The sequence below is a fragment of the Cheilinus undulatus genome, linkage group 19 (assembly GCF_018320785.1).
Source record: "Cheilinus undulatus linkage group 19, ASM1832078v1, whole genome shotgun sequence".
Taxonomy (NCBI): Eukaryota; Metazoa; Chordata; class Actinopteri; order Labriformes; family Labridae; genus Cheilinus; species Cheilinus undulatus.
In genome coordinates, this window is record NC_054883.1 from 19,933,275 (window position 1) to 19,947,679 (window position 14,405).

The following is a 14,405-nucleotide window of genomic DNA, read 5'->3' on the forward strand; positions in this document are numbered from 1 at the left end:
GCCAAGGAGGTTATGTGATCAGGTGGGTTTGTTTGTTTGTTTGTTTGTTTGTTCGTCTGCTTGTTCGTTTGTTTGTTAGCAACATAACTCAAAAAGTCATGGACGGATTTTCATGACATTTTCAGGAAATGTCAGAAATGGCATAAGGAAGAACTAATTAGATTTTGGGAGTGATCTGGATCACCGTCCGGATCCAGGAATTTTTTAAAGGATTCTGTACTATTGGGAGATAGGGCTAATGGCAGAAGTCTGCGCTGGTACCACTTTACACCAGGAGACGGCGGACATGAGTAACTTATGCAAAGTTTTGGAGTTTATAGAGTTTGAAAGACACATCCGGTTGAGGAGACGAGTCGGAGCATAACAGAGAGAAAGACAGCAAATTGTAGCGAGAACACTCAGAATGCTGGGAGGAATAGTAGAATATTCTTCCTCTGTCATGACTTTCAGTCGTCTGGTGAGACCATGGGTGCTTCCGCCATGGCAGTCGACACGTAGCAATGCCAATGCTTTGCCTCACCATGTCTCCACCCCACTGGGGAGGGAGTTATTGGCGAATTAGATTTTGGGACTCATCCGGATCACCATCTGGATACAGGAATGTTTTTAAAGGATTCTTCACTATTGGGAGATAGGGCTGATGGCAGAGGTCTGCGCTCTCCGAGTGCTTTTCTAGTTACTCTTCATTTTTAGACTGTACAAAAAACTATACAAAAATTCAGAATGAAACCATTTTAATGCAGAAGACTGGAGTTTTAAAAATGTATTATAAAGAGAAATTAATTGCAGATGCAGTAGGAGCCCTGCTATCTTGTCTACTAGACAGAAGATTCCAAACATCAACATTACATCTCTTCCCCTTTCAGGAGTTCCCTTGATTGATGGGGGCACTGTACGGCTCCCTCATCTCATCGGCCTTTCTCGAGCCCTCGACTTGATCCTGACTGGACGACCCATCGGTGCACAGGAGGCTCTTTCCTACGGACTGGCTAATAGAGTTGTCCCTGATGGCCAAGGTATTCAAGTATTGATAAATGTTTAGTACTCAGATTAGACGTTTAATGTCTGACCAGAGTCTTAGGTAAATTTACTTCCACTATGTTCAGACATCTGTAAATCTTGAGCAGAATCTTCTCTCATATGTAACCAAAAAAAATATTTTTTATTAATTGGTCTGTTTTTATGCTACAACTACAGCTTTGGCAGTAGCCCTTCAGTTAGCAGAGGAGATTAGCTCCTTCCCTCAGCAGTGCCTGCGAGCTGATCGCTCCTCAGCCTTATACAGCAGCTACGGTGCCCCATCCTTTTTAAAGGTACACCTGGTAAAGGATTACTACACAGTTATGCTGTAGGATATCAAAGGGAGCCTGCATTTGTAATTGATACTATCTTTTGTCCGTGTGTAGGCCATGCAGTACGAAATGGATCACGGATTTCCCGTCATCTCAGCAGAGTCTGTTGCTGGAGCAGCGAGATTCACCGCAGGAGCAGGAAGAGGAGGAAAATTCTCATAATATTTTCTTTGCAGCAGACTTTTGATTTTTAGGTGATCACACACATCTTGCTACATCCAATTATTGTCATGCTTTTGGTGTAACGGTGCACAAAAACTCTGGTTTGGTAACGTTTTCTATTTGAACTCATGGTTTGGTATGCAATGCATAGTTTGCAGTGTGGTCCACTTTTGGCATCCTAAATAATTATAAAATATCATCAAACTGCAGACGTGGCTCCAACTTTTCCTGCCTACTCAAACATTGAGAGGCTAACATCAGGCTGTAAAATGAGAATGAGTTCAACATCTGCTACTTCTATGAGTAAGACTACTGAGGCTTTACTTATTATCAGTGCATCATTAGAAAGTATGCAATTCAGTCTGTTAGATCTATTTTATATTTTGGACAAAAAAATCACCTCCAAACATCTTTTAGTGGAGATTCTCACCAAAAATGGAATTCTACTTTGCAGAATTTTTCACTTAAACACATCATGATGATAATGAGACACTTACTTTATTTGTAGCTTTCAGTCACATGACCATGCAGAGGTCTTTAGGAGACAAAAATGTTGGACAGTGGCAGCTACCACTGAACACCATGTGGTGCTGGGGCAGCATGCATTTTATTCTCCATGTTTTCAAAATATCTGCATCACCTGACAACCACAGAAAAATAGTGATGTTAAGCAGCAGTTACACCTACCTCCTTTAGACCCATTAGGAGGTAGGTGTAATATTTAAATTCCGACTGAAGCCTACATTGAATCTATTTAAGCTGGCACAAGATCTTAAATGTCAGTAGGACTTAAACACCATCATAAATAAGAACTTGTGTTCAAACTAGGCTACATTTGAAGTAACACACAACTGGTGCAGCTCTAGTGTACTGGAACAGGTTGGATAAATATGTGCACCTCTACACCCCTATACCCCATAAGAGTATTTTTTTATATGGTTGCTGTCAGTCCTCTCCTAGCGCCATATTTCAGGCACTGCTGAGGTCAGAGCTGTTTTTAAACAAGGGCGGTTTGGACTCTGATGATTGGCAGAGGATGGGATGCCTCATCAAGGATAGATTAGCTTTTACTGGTTCATTAAATTACTATCTTTAAGCAAAATGAGGTTAAACCAATCTGGCTGAACCAAATATTCGTGATTGATAAAATGATTCTTCACTTTAAATTTAACAGTTTTCAATGCAAATGGAAGGCAAAACATTTTAAGGCACAGTGTGTACTATTTAGCCTTTAGCGGAGCAAACTTAGTAAAAATAAAACACAATATTCATTAGTAGGCCTGTCTAAATCAGAATTTCACTGCATGAATATACAATTATTTTATTGTAATTAACTTGCCACTAGAAGTCTGTATGCAGTCTAGAATCTGACATTTAGATGTCGCTAGTATTCCAGCTTTTACAAACTCCACCTTAAAAATGTCTTTGTTGAAGGTGCAGTGTGTCAATTACAAATGCAGGTTTGGTGTCATAAGCACCAAAGGTGCAGTGTCTCGCCGTTGTCATTGAGTAAGAGTTTAAACAGTTAATTGCTGTGATTTAATGTCTGTTTGTGTGCATCTTCACGTGTCTGTGACACCGTTACCATTGCAGTCTGCTGTAATTACTGCAGACGATTCAGCACTTGGTGTCAGATCCGAGCCAGGTGTAAGCATTCCTACGGTTTTGGAGCTGGTTCCCCTTAATTTTGTGTTGTGGAGAGATGTATATGTCTCTTTCATGGTGGAGCACACAACACAAACATTTTTCTCTTGTGTTTGAATTTGTCTGAATGCTTTCATGACCTTTAAAGTGCTCTTTAATAAAAATGCCAGAGAGAGGAGAAGTAAAACCAAGATCTATGATGGTGTGAGTTAAAGAGAGATACAAAGAGCTCATTAGGGTTAGGAGGTGTCCTGTCTAGACAGTGTGATGACAGGACGCAGAGCCTCTGTTTAATGTTTCCTCCTCCTACTGCTCCCAATTCACCCGGCATACACTCACTCACAGTTCACCTGCTCTTCCTCTGATTCACACAAACCAGCGTTAATTCTAGCAGCTCCTCTAGGTTTAGTTTGAGTTTATAGAAATCATCTTAACCCAGTGAGATTTTAGTCTAGATGTAGTCAACAAAACTTAAAATGTCTGCCCAGAACTTACTATCAAAATGCTTCAGTCTTAAAACAACTTAAATAGCCAATCTTTATAAGTAATTTTATTCATGCCGTTTAAAAAAAAAAAAAAAAAGATTAAAGATAAACATGTAGTGACAGACCTTGAATGAAGGACTATGCTTTTTGTGGAGTACTTCATTTATCTGTCATTAATTCAGACGCTTTACAACGACACTTGAAATTTAGCTCCCATTTCTCCCAGTGGTTGCTGAGATGGTGTTGGACTGAGTCTAAAACAAAAGTATCTCCTTGTGTTCGGTGGTGGTATGCACTGCTTTGATGCTGCTCCTCACTCTTCACGTGCAGATAAGATAGGCTCAGCAGTAGCAGCAGTAGCAGAGACTTAGAGATATGGACACCTTTGGCTCTTATCACCAGGACCATCGCAGTCTGACGGGACCATGAAGACATAACACAGGTATGGGTGAAAGGAATGATGGGGGGAGAGGAGGGAGAGAGGGAAATGAGGATTTTAAAGAATTCCTTATCTGTCCATGTGAAGCTTCAGCTGGTCTCTGCACTCTTTACAGCAGGTATTCCACTAACTGGGGTCATTTATTTACTTGTGACAAAAGAGGTGACCATCATGCAGCTGATTAAAATTCGAAACTCTGACGTTTTAGAAGGTTATAAAGACACCAGCGAACTTCTCTTTAGGAGAGACTGGGAGCAATTTGAACCCGATCTTCCTACAAGAAACAAGCTCGAGTTATAACATTTATTTCAGGGTCAGACTACATGTTTAACCACAATTATAGCCAGATCCAGCAGTTTTGGGGCAGACAGACAGACGTGCCAGACAGACAGAAGTCATACGCCCAGCTGTGATCAGCTGACTACCAACGAATTCCAATGATCACCTCCCAGCTCCCACAGCCAATCACAGCTCTTTCTCTCAACACAGCGATGCATTTGAATATGACGTACTTCTCACTAATCTCTGCTTACATTAATGCTGATGCACCACTGTTGCTGCTGGCAAAGCTTAACCTCCTCCACCCCAGCCTCCTCCTTTATAGCACAAGCTTGTTGCACCCTCATATTGAGATTCATGCTACTATGGGTTAATTGCTTTTGAACTAATTTTATGTATTAAATACATATTTTCATAAATGTATCTATCCATATGGGGGTTTCTAGCCATGCGCTCCCTGGAAAGCATAACCCAGGGAGCATCTTTTGAGCAGAGCCTTCTCCGCCAAGTAAAACTGCTTATCCATTTTACAATAGTTAAAAGTATGACGAGAGTGTTCCTGACTGGAGTGAATGTAATGGCTGTTTTTAAGAAGAAGACAGTTAAAATGAGAAAGATATAAGACACAAGCAAGCATATTTTCAGACAGTTTATCCGCAATCTCAGGCAACAGCAAGAGATTACCCACAATCCTTGAGTGGCACAGCAATGTCGCTGATTAATGGAGCTGTGAATTCTGACTGTGGGCTGCTTCAATAATAATAATAATAGTAATGATAATAATAATATCTTGAATTTATATAGCAATGAAGTTTTAGATCAGGAAAAAAGGTGGGAAGTTACTTTCGAGCTTTGTGGTGACAGATGGCACTGCATACATCAGATCAGCCAGTAGAAATTTAAAGGTCACATATTATGCAAAATACACTTTTCAGGCTTTTCTAACAAAAATATGTGCCCCTGGTCTGTCCACAATCTCCCCAACAATCAGAAATAGCTGGCAGCTGAGAGGAGGATCAGGAGAGCCACATCCTTTAAACCACATCCATTTCCTGAGAGGGGCGGAGTCAGACAGCTCATTAACATTTAAAGCCACAAACACAGAAACAGCTTGTTCTGAGAAGGGCTGAAACAGAGGGGTTGTAGACATACAAAAGTCTGACACTAGAGTGTTTTTTTCAGCAACAAACTTCACAGGCATGTTGTGGGGAACTCTGAGACCAATATAGACTTGTCTTAAAGGGGTAAAATATGTGACCTTTAACACAGAATTCAGTTGCAGCTGATGGTTTCAACCTGTAGAAGGCAGTAGCTGTGTGCATGTTAAACACAAGATGTAGAATTTAAATACTTTGTGCTTAAATGTAAAGATTTTACGGTGGCCCTGAAGGGATAAATATTTTAAAAGCGAAAAATATTTTTCACAAAATACAAATACATTTCACAAAACAAAAATAAATTTCACAGAACACAAATACATTTCACAAAACACAAATACATTTCACAGAGCGCAAATAGATTTTACAGAACAAAAATAAATTTTACAAAACACAGATACATTTCATGGTGCACGAAATAAATTTCACGGAGCACGAAATATATTTCAGGAAACCCGAAAGGATAGGACCCTGGTACTTGTTTCTGATTGGACAAAACCAAGTCATGTCTTGTTTCCAGTGGATACCAGAATAGCCGATCTAGCGCAAAATTTAAAGTGTTTACCAGGATGGAAGAGGACATTCAGCTGATAAAAGGCTTTAACAAGGGACATGACATACACAAGATTGTGTCACTCTTGAATGTCATTTTCGGTATGTCGTCCCAGCAGCTCTGATAATATTCCCCTCTTAATGATACTTAATGAAGAATATCCGCTATTTCTCCCAGTCTAAGGTCCTTTACGTGAGCTTTAAGGGTTCCAATTTGGATTGGGTGAAATTCCTTCTTTCATACTATCATCCTCTCTTTGAATTTTACCGGGGTATACAGTGTTACCGCCAAGTGTTTACATTATAATCAAACTATACACTTGTAGGGTGGATGCAAGCACAGCAAGCGGAGCGTGCCTACCCCGGCGTTTCATGACATCATTCATCAAAACACTTCGAGTCTAAAAAAAAATGTGTGTAAGGCAAGGGTTGCAGAACTGCTAGAGTGATTTGTAGTTGAATTGTTCTTTACAATATCTAACTTAAGAAAAATAAACTACGTTCACTCTGTTCCTCTCTGTTTTTTGCACATATTGTGCTCTTTTCAATCCTCTTCCCTTCCCTTGTCCCTGGTTTAATATGAGAAATGATAACCATTATCATAAAGAATTTGGGAATGTGAGTTTTTTTCCTTGTGCTTTTAGACAGATAGCCTAAAGATAGGCCTTTATTTATTTCTGCGTTGTGCGGAGATCTCCGTCCAGCCACGGTTTCAGCGCCTAAAAATAACAACCAAGCACCACCAATGTTATCTATTTCACTAAAAGAGTGATGAAGATAATTTCAAACATTTTTAAAACACCGGAAGGTTCTAATTGTTTCTGACATTGCTGCAGGTCGCAAGATTATTAATGAACTTAATCATTCCTCATCATCAATCTACATGCAGACAGAAGAATAAACATGTTTTTAAACTCACTCATGGATCCAATTACAGCCACTGGTGCGTATTTAACAGTATTAACAGTTTGGCCAGTTGCCAGCCGTTCTGTGCCATGACGCGCAAGGATATATGCACTGGTATATATCAGGGTGTTCTCAGTTGCTAAATTAGCCCCACATCATTAACATGAGCTCTTTTGTCATTTTCAGCTCCAATTGATATGTGTATTTCATGATACGCAGAGAGCATTTCAAGAATCACACGATATAAATGTCCCTTGTGAAAGCCTTTTATCAGCTGAATGTCCTCTTCCATCCTGGTACACACTTTAAATTTCACGCTAGATCAGCTATTCTGGTATCCACTGGAAACAAGACATGACTTGGGTTTGTCCAATCAGAGACAAGTTCCAGGGTCCTACCCTTCCGGGTTTCCTGAAATATATTTCATGCTCTGTGAAATGTATTTGTGTTTTATGAAATTTATTTTTGTTTTGTGAAATTTATTTTTATTTATATTTGTGTTTTATCTGAACAAAGTCGGGATGTACAATATTAGATTTTTGCCAATATGCTGATATTTAAAAAATAATTTTAGTCTGTACCAGTATCAATATAGATATTAAAATGTAGTTCAAACTTAAAACCTCAGTTCTTAAAATGCAATTTAGAGTTCAAGGATGAACAAATTGACAATTTCAGTCCTTTAAACACATTTTAAAAAAGTAATGAATTATGATCAATCAAAAAAAGACTTCAGCTGATGCAGATATGTTTATCCACCCTCAAACACCACTAACTTTATTGTTTGTACGGCCACTATTTACAGCTGATAAAGGCAGGTTTTTATAGCCAAAATATTTTTGTAAACAATGGCAGAAATTTTCCTATCTGCCAATATAATATATATAATATATAATTCACTTTTTAAGTGAATATCTACTGATACCGATCATGTACCTGTAATATTGTTCATCGCTAGAAAAGTGGTCTGAGGGTTTAGTTACTCTTCAACCATGTGATTTAAACTGCAAGCCATTGTAATTTATGTGAGAAATTCAGATCTTAATTGCAATAAAAAATGTTTGATTACTATTAGAACTGCTGCCAATGCTGCCCATGGAAACACTTAATTTGTTTTATTGAAATGATTTAAATAATATTAAATAAACTTAGCACAAAAGAACTGTATTTTGTGTTTGGTAGATTATATCTTAGTTGTAACAGTGCTTCTTGGCATGTCCTTACTTTACGTGATAGAAATATCTTTAATGATTTGTCTACATATGTGTGTTTTTCATATGCAAAGATGTAGGCTAAAGACTGGGTAAAAGTGTTACAGTTGACCCCGGTCTCCCCTATGTGCTCACTGCTTGCTGTTTCTCTCTCCGTCGTTAGGGGTCGTGGATCAGCTGGTCTCATTTCCTCTGAAACACGCGCACACCTTGATTCTACACATGTACACACCTTACTTAATCTTCATTACTGTAGAACAAACGGACTTTTTCTCTTTTCAGTTTTGTCAAATAAGTTATGAAAATGTAGTTTTTATACACTATTAACAATTACAAAAACCTTTGAGAGAGCTTAAGCTTGAAGCTCCGGCAAGACTATTTATTTGAGCTACTTATGATAAAGTTTTTATCAGATTTAAAAAAAAAAAGTTTATTCGAGGTTAGAGAAGAAACATTAAAAGCATAATAAAAGCAAAGATAACCTGCTGTGTCTATTAGTAAAGACAGGCTATTATTCTGAAGTGAATGAAATATGGAAATGTGATGTTGGAGCTGTCCTAGCCAGAGGAGCTCCACCTCTGGATGAGTGCGCGTGGAGTGGGCGGTTTTTTAGAGGACACTCACGCGCGTACAGACGCGCATTGACATTATGGACTACAACCTGCTGATAGCTGTTAGACTCAGACACAGCCTGTAGGAGCAGGGCACCGTCACTGAGGCCACTTCCACCACTTAAGGGCAGCTTTAGACTGTGCGCAACGATCCGAAATCTCATTCTGAAGAGCAAACATCTCGGATTAAGGGGAATGGCTTGTTTCAGGGCACTTTTAATACGTTTATTGATCAACTTCGACTCAAACTGCGTCTTTTGACCGACTTATCTGAGCGCCCAGAATAAAGTTTCTCATGGTGCACTTTATCCCGAGGCAGCACAGCGCGCTACGGAGATCAGAAATGAAAGCAGAGCCGGGACTTTTCTGCGCATTTCTCTTTTTAAAGTATTCCAAATGGCTTGAATCTCAAGTCCTTTCTTGATTCGATCCGCGGCTGCTACAGATATCAGCGCGCTTTGACGGACTTAGGCTACTTTTACGCACGTTTGATATTTGGATAAGCAAAGACAGAGACACTCGGGACTCCGGAGAGCATAGCGGGACAACACCATGACCAGCTGCTGGCTTGCCTTCTTCGGATTGTGGTGGAGCGCTTATTACTGCATGTTCCAGGTCGCGGGGAGCAATTATTCACTGGATGGAAACAACGAAGTGCACCCGGGCTTCATCCACCGGCGGCTGCGGACGCACGAGAAGAGGGAGATGCAGAAGGAGATCCTGTCCATCCTCGGACTGCCTCACAGACCGAGACCGCATCTGTCACATGGAAAGTACAATTCAGCTCCTCTTTTTATGTTGGACTTGTACAACACCATTTCTACGGAGGAGAAAAGCCAAGTGGAAGGCATGCTGGATCGATACGAGTCGATGCGTACGACTCAGAGTCCTCCGCTAGCCACGTTTCAAGAAACAGCCTTTCTAAATGATGCGGATATGGTTATGAGCTTCGTAAACCTGGGTAAGTCTCTCATTATCTCAGTTTATTTCTGTTTTTGCTTCTGTGAGATGTTTTTGACATGGTCAGGTTGTTTAAATCAGTGCCACATTGAAATGAGGATGAACAGGTGTTTGGCACATGGAGGGGGAAAAAGAGAGCCGCTGGGATTCATGCTGTATTCCTCTGTAACTTTCAGGATTCTTTGACACTGATTTGTTATCGTTTATCTAGACTTTAACTGCTTTATCACTACTTAGAATTGTGATACTCAACCTGTGGCTCCCAATCCTCCTATGGCTCTTTTGTGACAGGTTGTGGGTCTTTGAAGTCGTACAAAAATCCAAAAGAAAATATATATAAAAAGAAATATAAACCTCTGCAGAAATGATTAATTACAAACAACTTTATTCTATCAAGCACCAACCAGTAGCTGTATCATTGTATTTATCTGTTTATTTAAAACAAATCACTGCTGTGCTACAGGCTGCAATCACATGATCCTGTCAGGGGTGAGGAAGTGGCGTAAGGAGCGAATGGGAATGGGGAAATATAGTACTTAACAGCTCTAAATGGACCTATATACATTGAGAACAATCCTTCCACTTTTCTAAAAAAGTGATTTTTTCCACTGTTTAATAGATTTACCTGGCGTGGAGGCGATTAAGATCACAAATTAGTACCGCAGGCCTTCTAGTGTCCAGCGTTATCCAGCCAGATGAAGGGGGAGAGTCTAGAGGAGGCTTGTAACTGAGGTAAGAGGCTAGTTGAGCCTCTTAAACATATAAATTCTCATTTTGTCACAGAAATGCTTCCAATTGAAACAGTTCTGTACTATAAACCAAGTAAAGCTTGTGGGTTGAGCGATGGGATAAAGCTGTGCTGTTCACAAACGAGTCTGTTCTGTGAAACGGCTCTTTAATGCGAGCCACTGTAGCTAACTTATGTTTGAGCACCAGTTCCCTTTCCTCCCTCCTTTGTCATTATCTAATCCACATTTAAAAAGCCAAACTGTGACCAAGTGTAAAGCTGTTTGGAGTAAAGTATCTAGCTCTTCTGAGCTGAGCTGAATGATCAAGATCTCTAAACAGAGACTTATTTCCCGTCACACCAAAAGAGACTGGAGGTTTGTGAGACAGACCAAACCATGGCAAAACTGTACTGAACCAAACCGGACCAGAAACGGACCATACACGAGTGTTGTGACACCACTTGTCCAGGCTTTAGATGGTGTCTTTTTTTGATTCCTGCCTGCTGCCGTTTCTCTGTGAGTTTTTTAAAACTTTGTTTTATAGTTTTTCTTGAATATTTCACCGTTTGTGAGACACAAAAGTAGCTTAAGGATTAGGAATGTTTTTATTTTCCCATTTTGAATTTTTGGCATAGTTGTTAATAACACAAAACATGGCCTTTTAATAGTGGTTCTCTATGCAGAAATCACTTCTTGCCCTGCAAGAGGAGTTATTATACTGGAAAATACTGAGATTACGGGTATGATATAGTACGTAAATGGTATCATGAGTCAACTTGTTTGGCGAACACAGAAAAATAAAGAAAAAATTATAGTTTTGAAGTCTCAAAACATACAAATATTAAGTAGTATTAAAAATACAAAAATTAAAGTTTTTACAAAATAATATTTTCCAAAAATAAAAGTTTGTCCTTTGAAAATAAAGGTTCTTCTACAAAGTGCAACAGTGACACTATTGTGAAGTTTAAAGGCCTTTCTGCAGGCATTTTTGTAAACCTTTCTAGTACTTCTTAGTGCTAATTGCAGCTTTTTATGTGATTATGCAATTGCACAGCCTGATATTGTGAATGCAGTTATGATTAGATAATTGTGCAGCACTTGTGCAGCTGTTTTGCTCCAGCCAACACTGCAATGCCCTTGCCCATTCCTGAACCGATGTGTAGCGGGGTGACCAACCCTTGTGGTAAAAATAAGAGCTTGCAAGAAGTTAGCACACGGTCATACAGTCCCTTGAAAATCCACAGCTAAAGTTACGTTTTTTCAACATGCTTTCAGCTCAATTATTGCAAAGATTCCCATAGGAATGAGTGGACTAGACTCACATCTGTATGTGGAAATAAGGGGTTAGTGTGAATTTAGCATAGCCTAAGAGGCTGCTGGTATTCTAAAGCTTCACAGCTGGTGTTGCGTCGTTTTGGTTCTGTGCAGGTTTCACTAAAATAACGTCCCATACACTTAATTGTGAATAAGAACATGTGGTAATGCACTTTAGGATTGATTTTGGCATTTTTTAAGACTTATTTTTGAGCTTTTTTGCCTTTTTTGTAAAGATGGGACAGGATAGAGTTGAAAACCGGAGTGAGAGAGAGAGGGGTGATTGAAATTTGGTGAAGGAGCCACAGGTTGGACCTGAGCCTAGGCCGCCTACATACATGGGGCGCAGCACAACCCCTAACTATGATATTTTAATCCATGGTTAATGGTAATACAGTATAGTTGCCTCATTCCTTATTAGTAAAATTGACAATCTCCATCCCTAATTACACTAAACATCATGCTTCTCATTCCTTAATAAACGGTAACAATAATAAATGAAAAGTCTTCTTCAGGAAGTTATACATTTTTTGGACTTGTGGCAAAAATACTTTTCGTGGATGTGGCTCAGAGTAGGTCAAAGTTGACTCAAAACATCAGATTTACTGTAGCGTGTGTGTTTTAATTGTTTATTATGTAAAAATCACAGCTGGCAGAAACTCCCTTTTCCTCCTCAGGCGAGAAAATCTGCTGAGGTTCTTATTGTTTCGCTGTAATTTATCGTCACATCTTCTCTCCTGCTCGGCTCATTTCTAGGGCCGAGATTCTGCGGTCTGTCTCGTGCATTCTCCTCTGTGATTTATGTCTTCGTGGAGAAAACAGAGCTAGCATCTCAAGCAAGCCATCAACCACCACCGCTGGTATTTGTATATAAAAGGCTATTCTTGCCATTGACCTCCAGCGCAGAGGGTTGCGGTTTCTGTGTGTAAATTGTGTCGCATTGTTTGTGTTCCCGAGGAGGTTTGCCTTTAATTAGCTCCAGTGACGATAAAGAGGAACACTTTAATCATAACGAGTTTGAGACTTAAAAGCACCAAGTCCTTCCCTCCATTAGCAGCCCCAGTGTTTACTGAGAGACTCTAAACAGAGCGGCTGAAGATAAACAGAGGTGCTGCCAGAGTCAAACGCTGCTGGACACGAAGGCTGAAACCCAGATTGATGTCTCCTTCTCCTTTGAAAACCATCGGCTATGACAGTGTCAAAGTATCGCTGCAGGAATGTTGTCATCTTTTGAAAAAGAAGCCTATAAATTATGGCATACTCAATCTTATGCAAACATTTTAACAGTTAGTGCCACACATGAAGAGGAGAAATGGGACAGGAGTTTAAAAAAAGCAAATGTTTCTCTACTTATTGGTCTTCTGAGGATCAGTGTTGCAACATATAGTGATGAAAACCAGATATTCAGACAGAACGAGGCTGTCTTTTTTTGGTCTTGAATATCGAAGCCCCTCTGTTGGCTCCTGTGTAGGAGTGCGATGGTGGCAGCGTGGTCTGTGGTTTTGGTATCCCTGTGCTGTGTCAGTTTGGGTTTATTCTCCAGTGTTGTTGCACATCTGGCGCTTTACTTTGATTAATTGTGTCCTGTGCATCTTTGACGATTCCCTCAGATTTCTGCGGTGGCCAGGGGATTAGGTTGCCATCTCCTCCAGCCGTACACAAAGTCCTAACCGCCCTGGAGGAGGGACGGCTTCCTCTCTGAATGTGATTGTAATTAATGTTAGACAGGCCAAGGCTTTCCATCTGCTTTGCAAATAAGACCGTGCACGACTACCGTGTGTCATCGCCGTCCGATTAGTTTTTAATGTGTCTCTTGGTCGATTGGAGCGGTTTGTGTTGACCGACTTAGAAAAGTGTTGAAGAACAGGTCTGAAAGACTCTTCTGGGTGGTCTTACTTGTGTTGAAACTTGTCTAAAAATCTGGATATCATGTGTGGCTAAAGTAAAACTACAAATTGAGATCAAGATAAATGAAGGGAAGTAGAAGAGAGGAGCAAACATCTGTCTGAAACCAGCTGAAAAATATGGTGCAGGATTAACAGGCAGAAAATCAAGCAGATGTATGAATAGAAAGTCTCCTTCTTGATCACCTCAGCATAGAGGAACATGGTGCCTCTGTTGTAGTTCAGACCAATTTGCATGAAGGAGAGTGGAAATTTGCTACCAGCATTCTGATAACCTGTCAGTTCACACTGCTGCAATTAGAAATGTTGACCCTCTGGAAAATTCTGCTTATTTATGCACAGAGTGATTGTTTTAAGCTCCTTTTGCACAAATTACTGCATCTATGCAAGATGCCATGGAGGCAATCAGTCTGTTGGTCCTGCTGGGATGTTACAAAGTCCAGGTTGCTCTGATAGCCCTTAGCTCGCCTGTATTGTCAAGTCTGGTGTCTCTCATCTTCCTCTTCACATTTCCCCAGAGATTCTCTATGAGATTCAGGTCAGACCAGTTGGCTAGCCAATCAAACACAGTAAGACCGTGATCAGAGAAAAAGTTTCTGGTAGTTTTGGTTTCACTGTGGACAGGTGCCAAGTCCTGCTGGAAAAGCAAATCAGAATCTCCATTAAACTTCTCCGCAGATGCATGAAGGTCTCTAAAATCT

General features: G+C 40.0%; 2 protein-coding genes across 3 annotated transcripts in view; both read left to right on the plus strand.

Annotated features, from left to right (window-relative positions):
• Positions 1-4,542, plus strand: part of zgc:101569 (uncharacterized protein LOC449822 homolog) — a 29,796-nt gene extending 25,254 nt beyond the window's left edge. Inside the window, exons 5-7 of one of the 2 annotated variants that reach the window (XM_041813618.1) lie at positions 867-1,016; positions 1,198-1,313; positions 1,407-4,542. In XM_041813618.1, the coding sequence (XP_041669552.1) occupies positions 867-1,016; positions 1,198-1,313; positions 1,407-1,514 (374 nt within the window). In that variant the 3' untranslated portion in view covers positions 1,515-4,542. The remainder of the gene's footprint in view (positions 1-866; positions 1,017-1,197; positions 1,314-1,406) is intronic. The other variant, XM_041813619.1, reaches the window with a different exon arrangement.
• Positions 4,543-8,890: 4,348 nt separating this feature from the next.
• The window catches only part of bmp6 (bone morphogenetic protein 6), a 95,517-nt gene continuing 90,002 nt past the window's right edge, over positions 8,891-14,405 (plus strand). Inside the window, exon 1 of the mRNA XM_041814098.1 lies at positions 8,891-9,759. Coding sequence (XP_041670032.1) covers positions 9,351-9,759 — 409 coding nt within the window. The 5' untranslated portion in view covers positions 8,891-9,350. The remainder of the gene's footprint in view (positions 9,760-14,405) is intronic.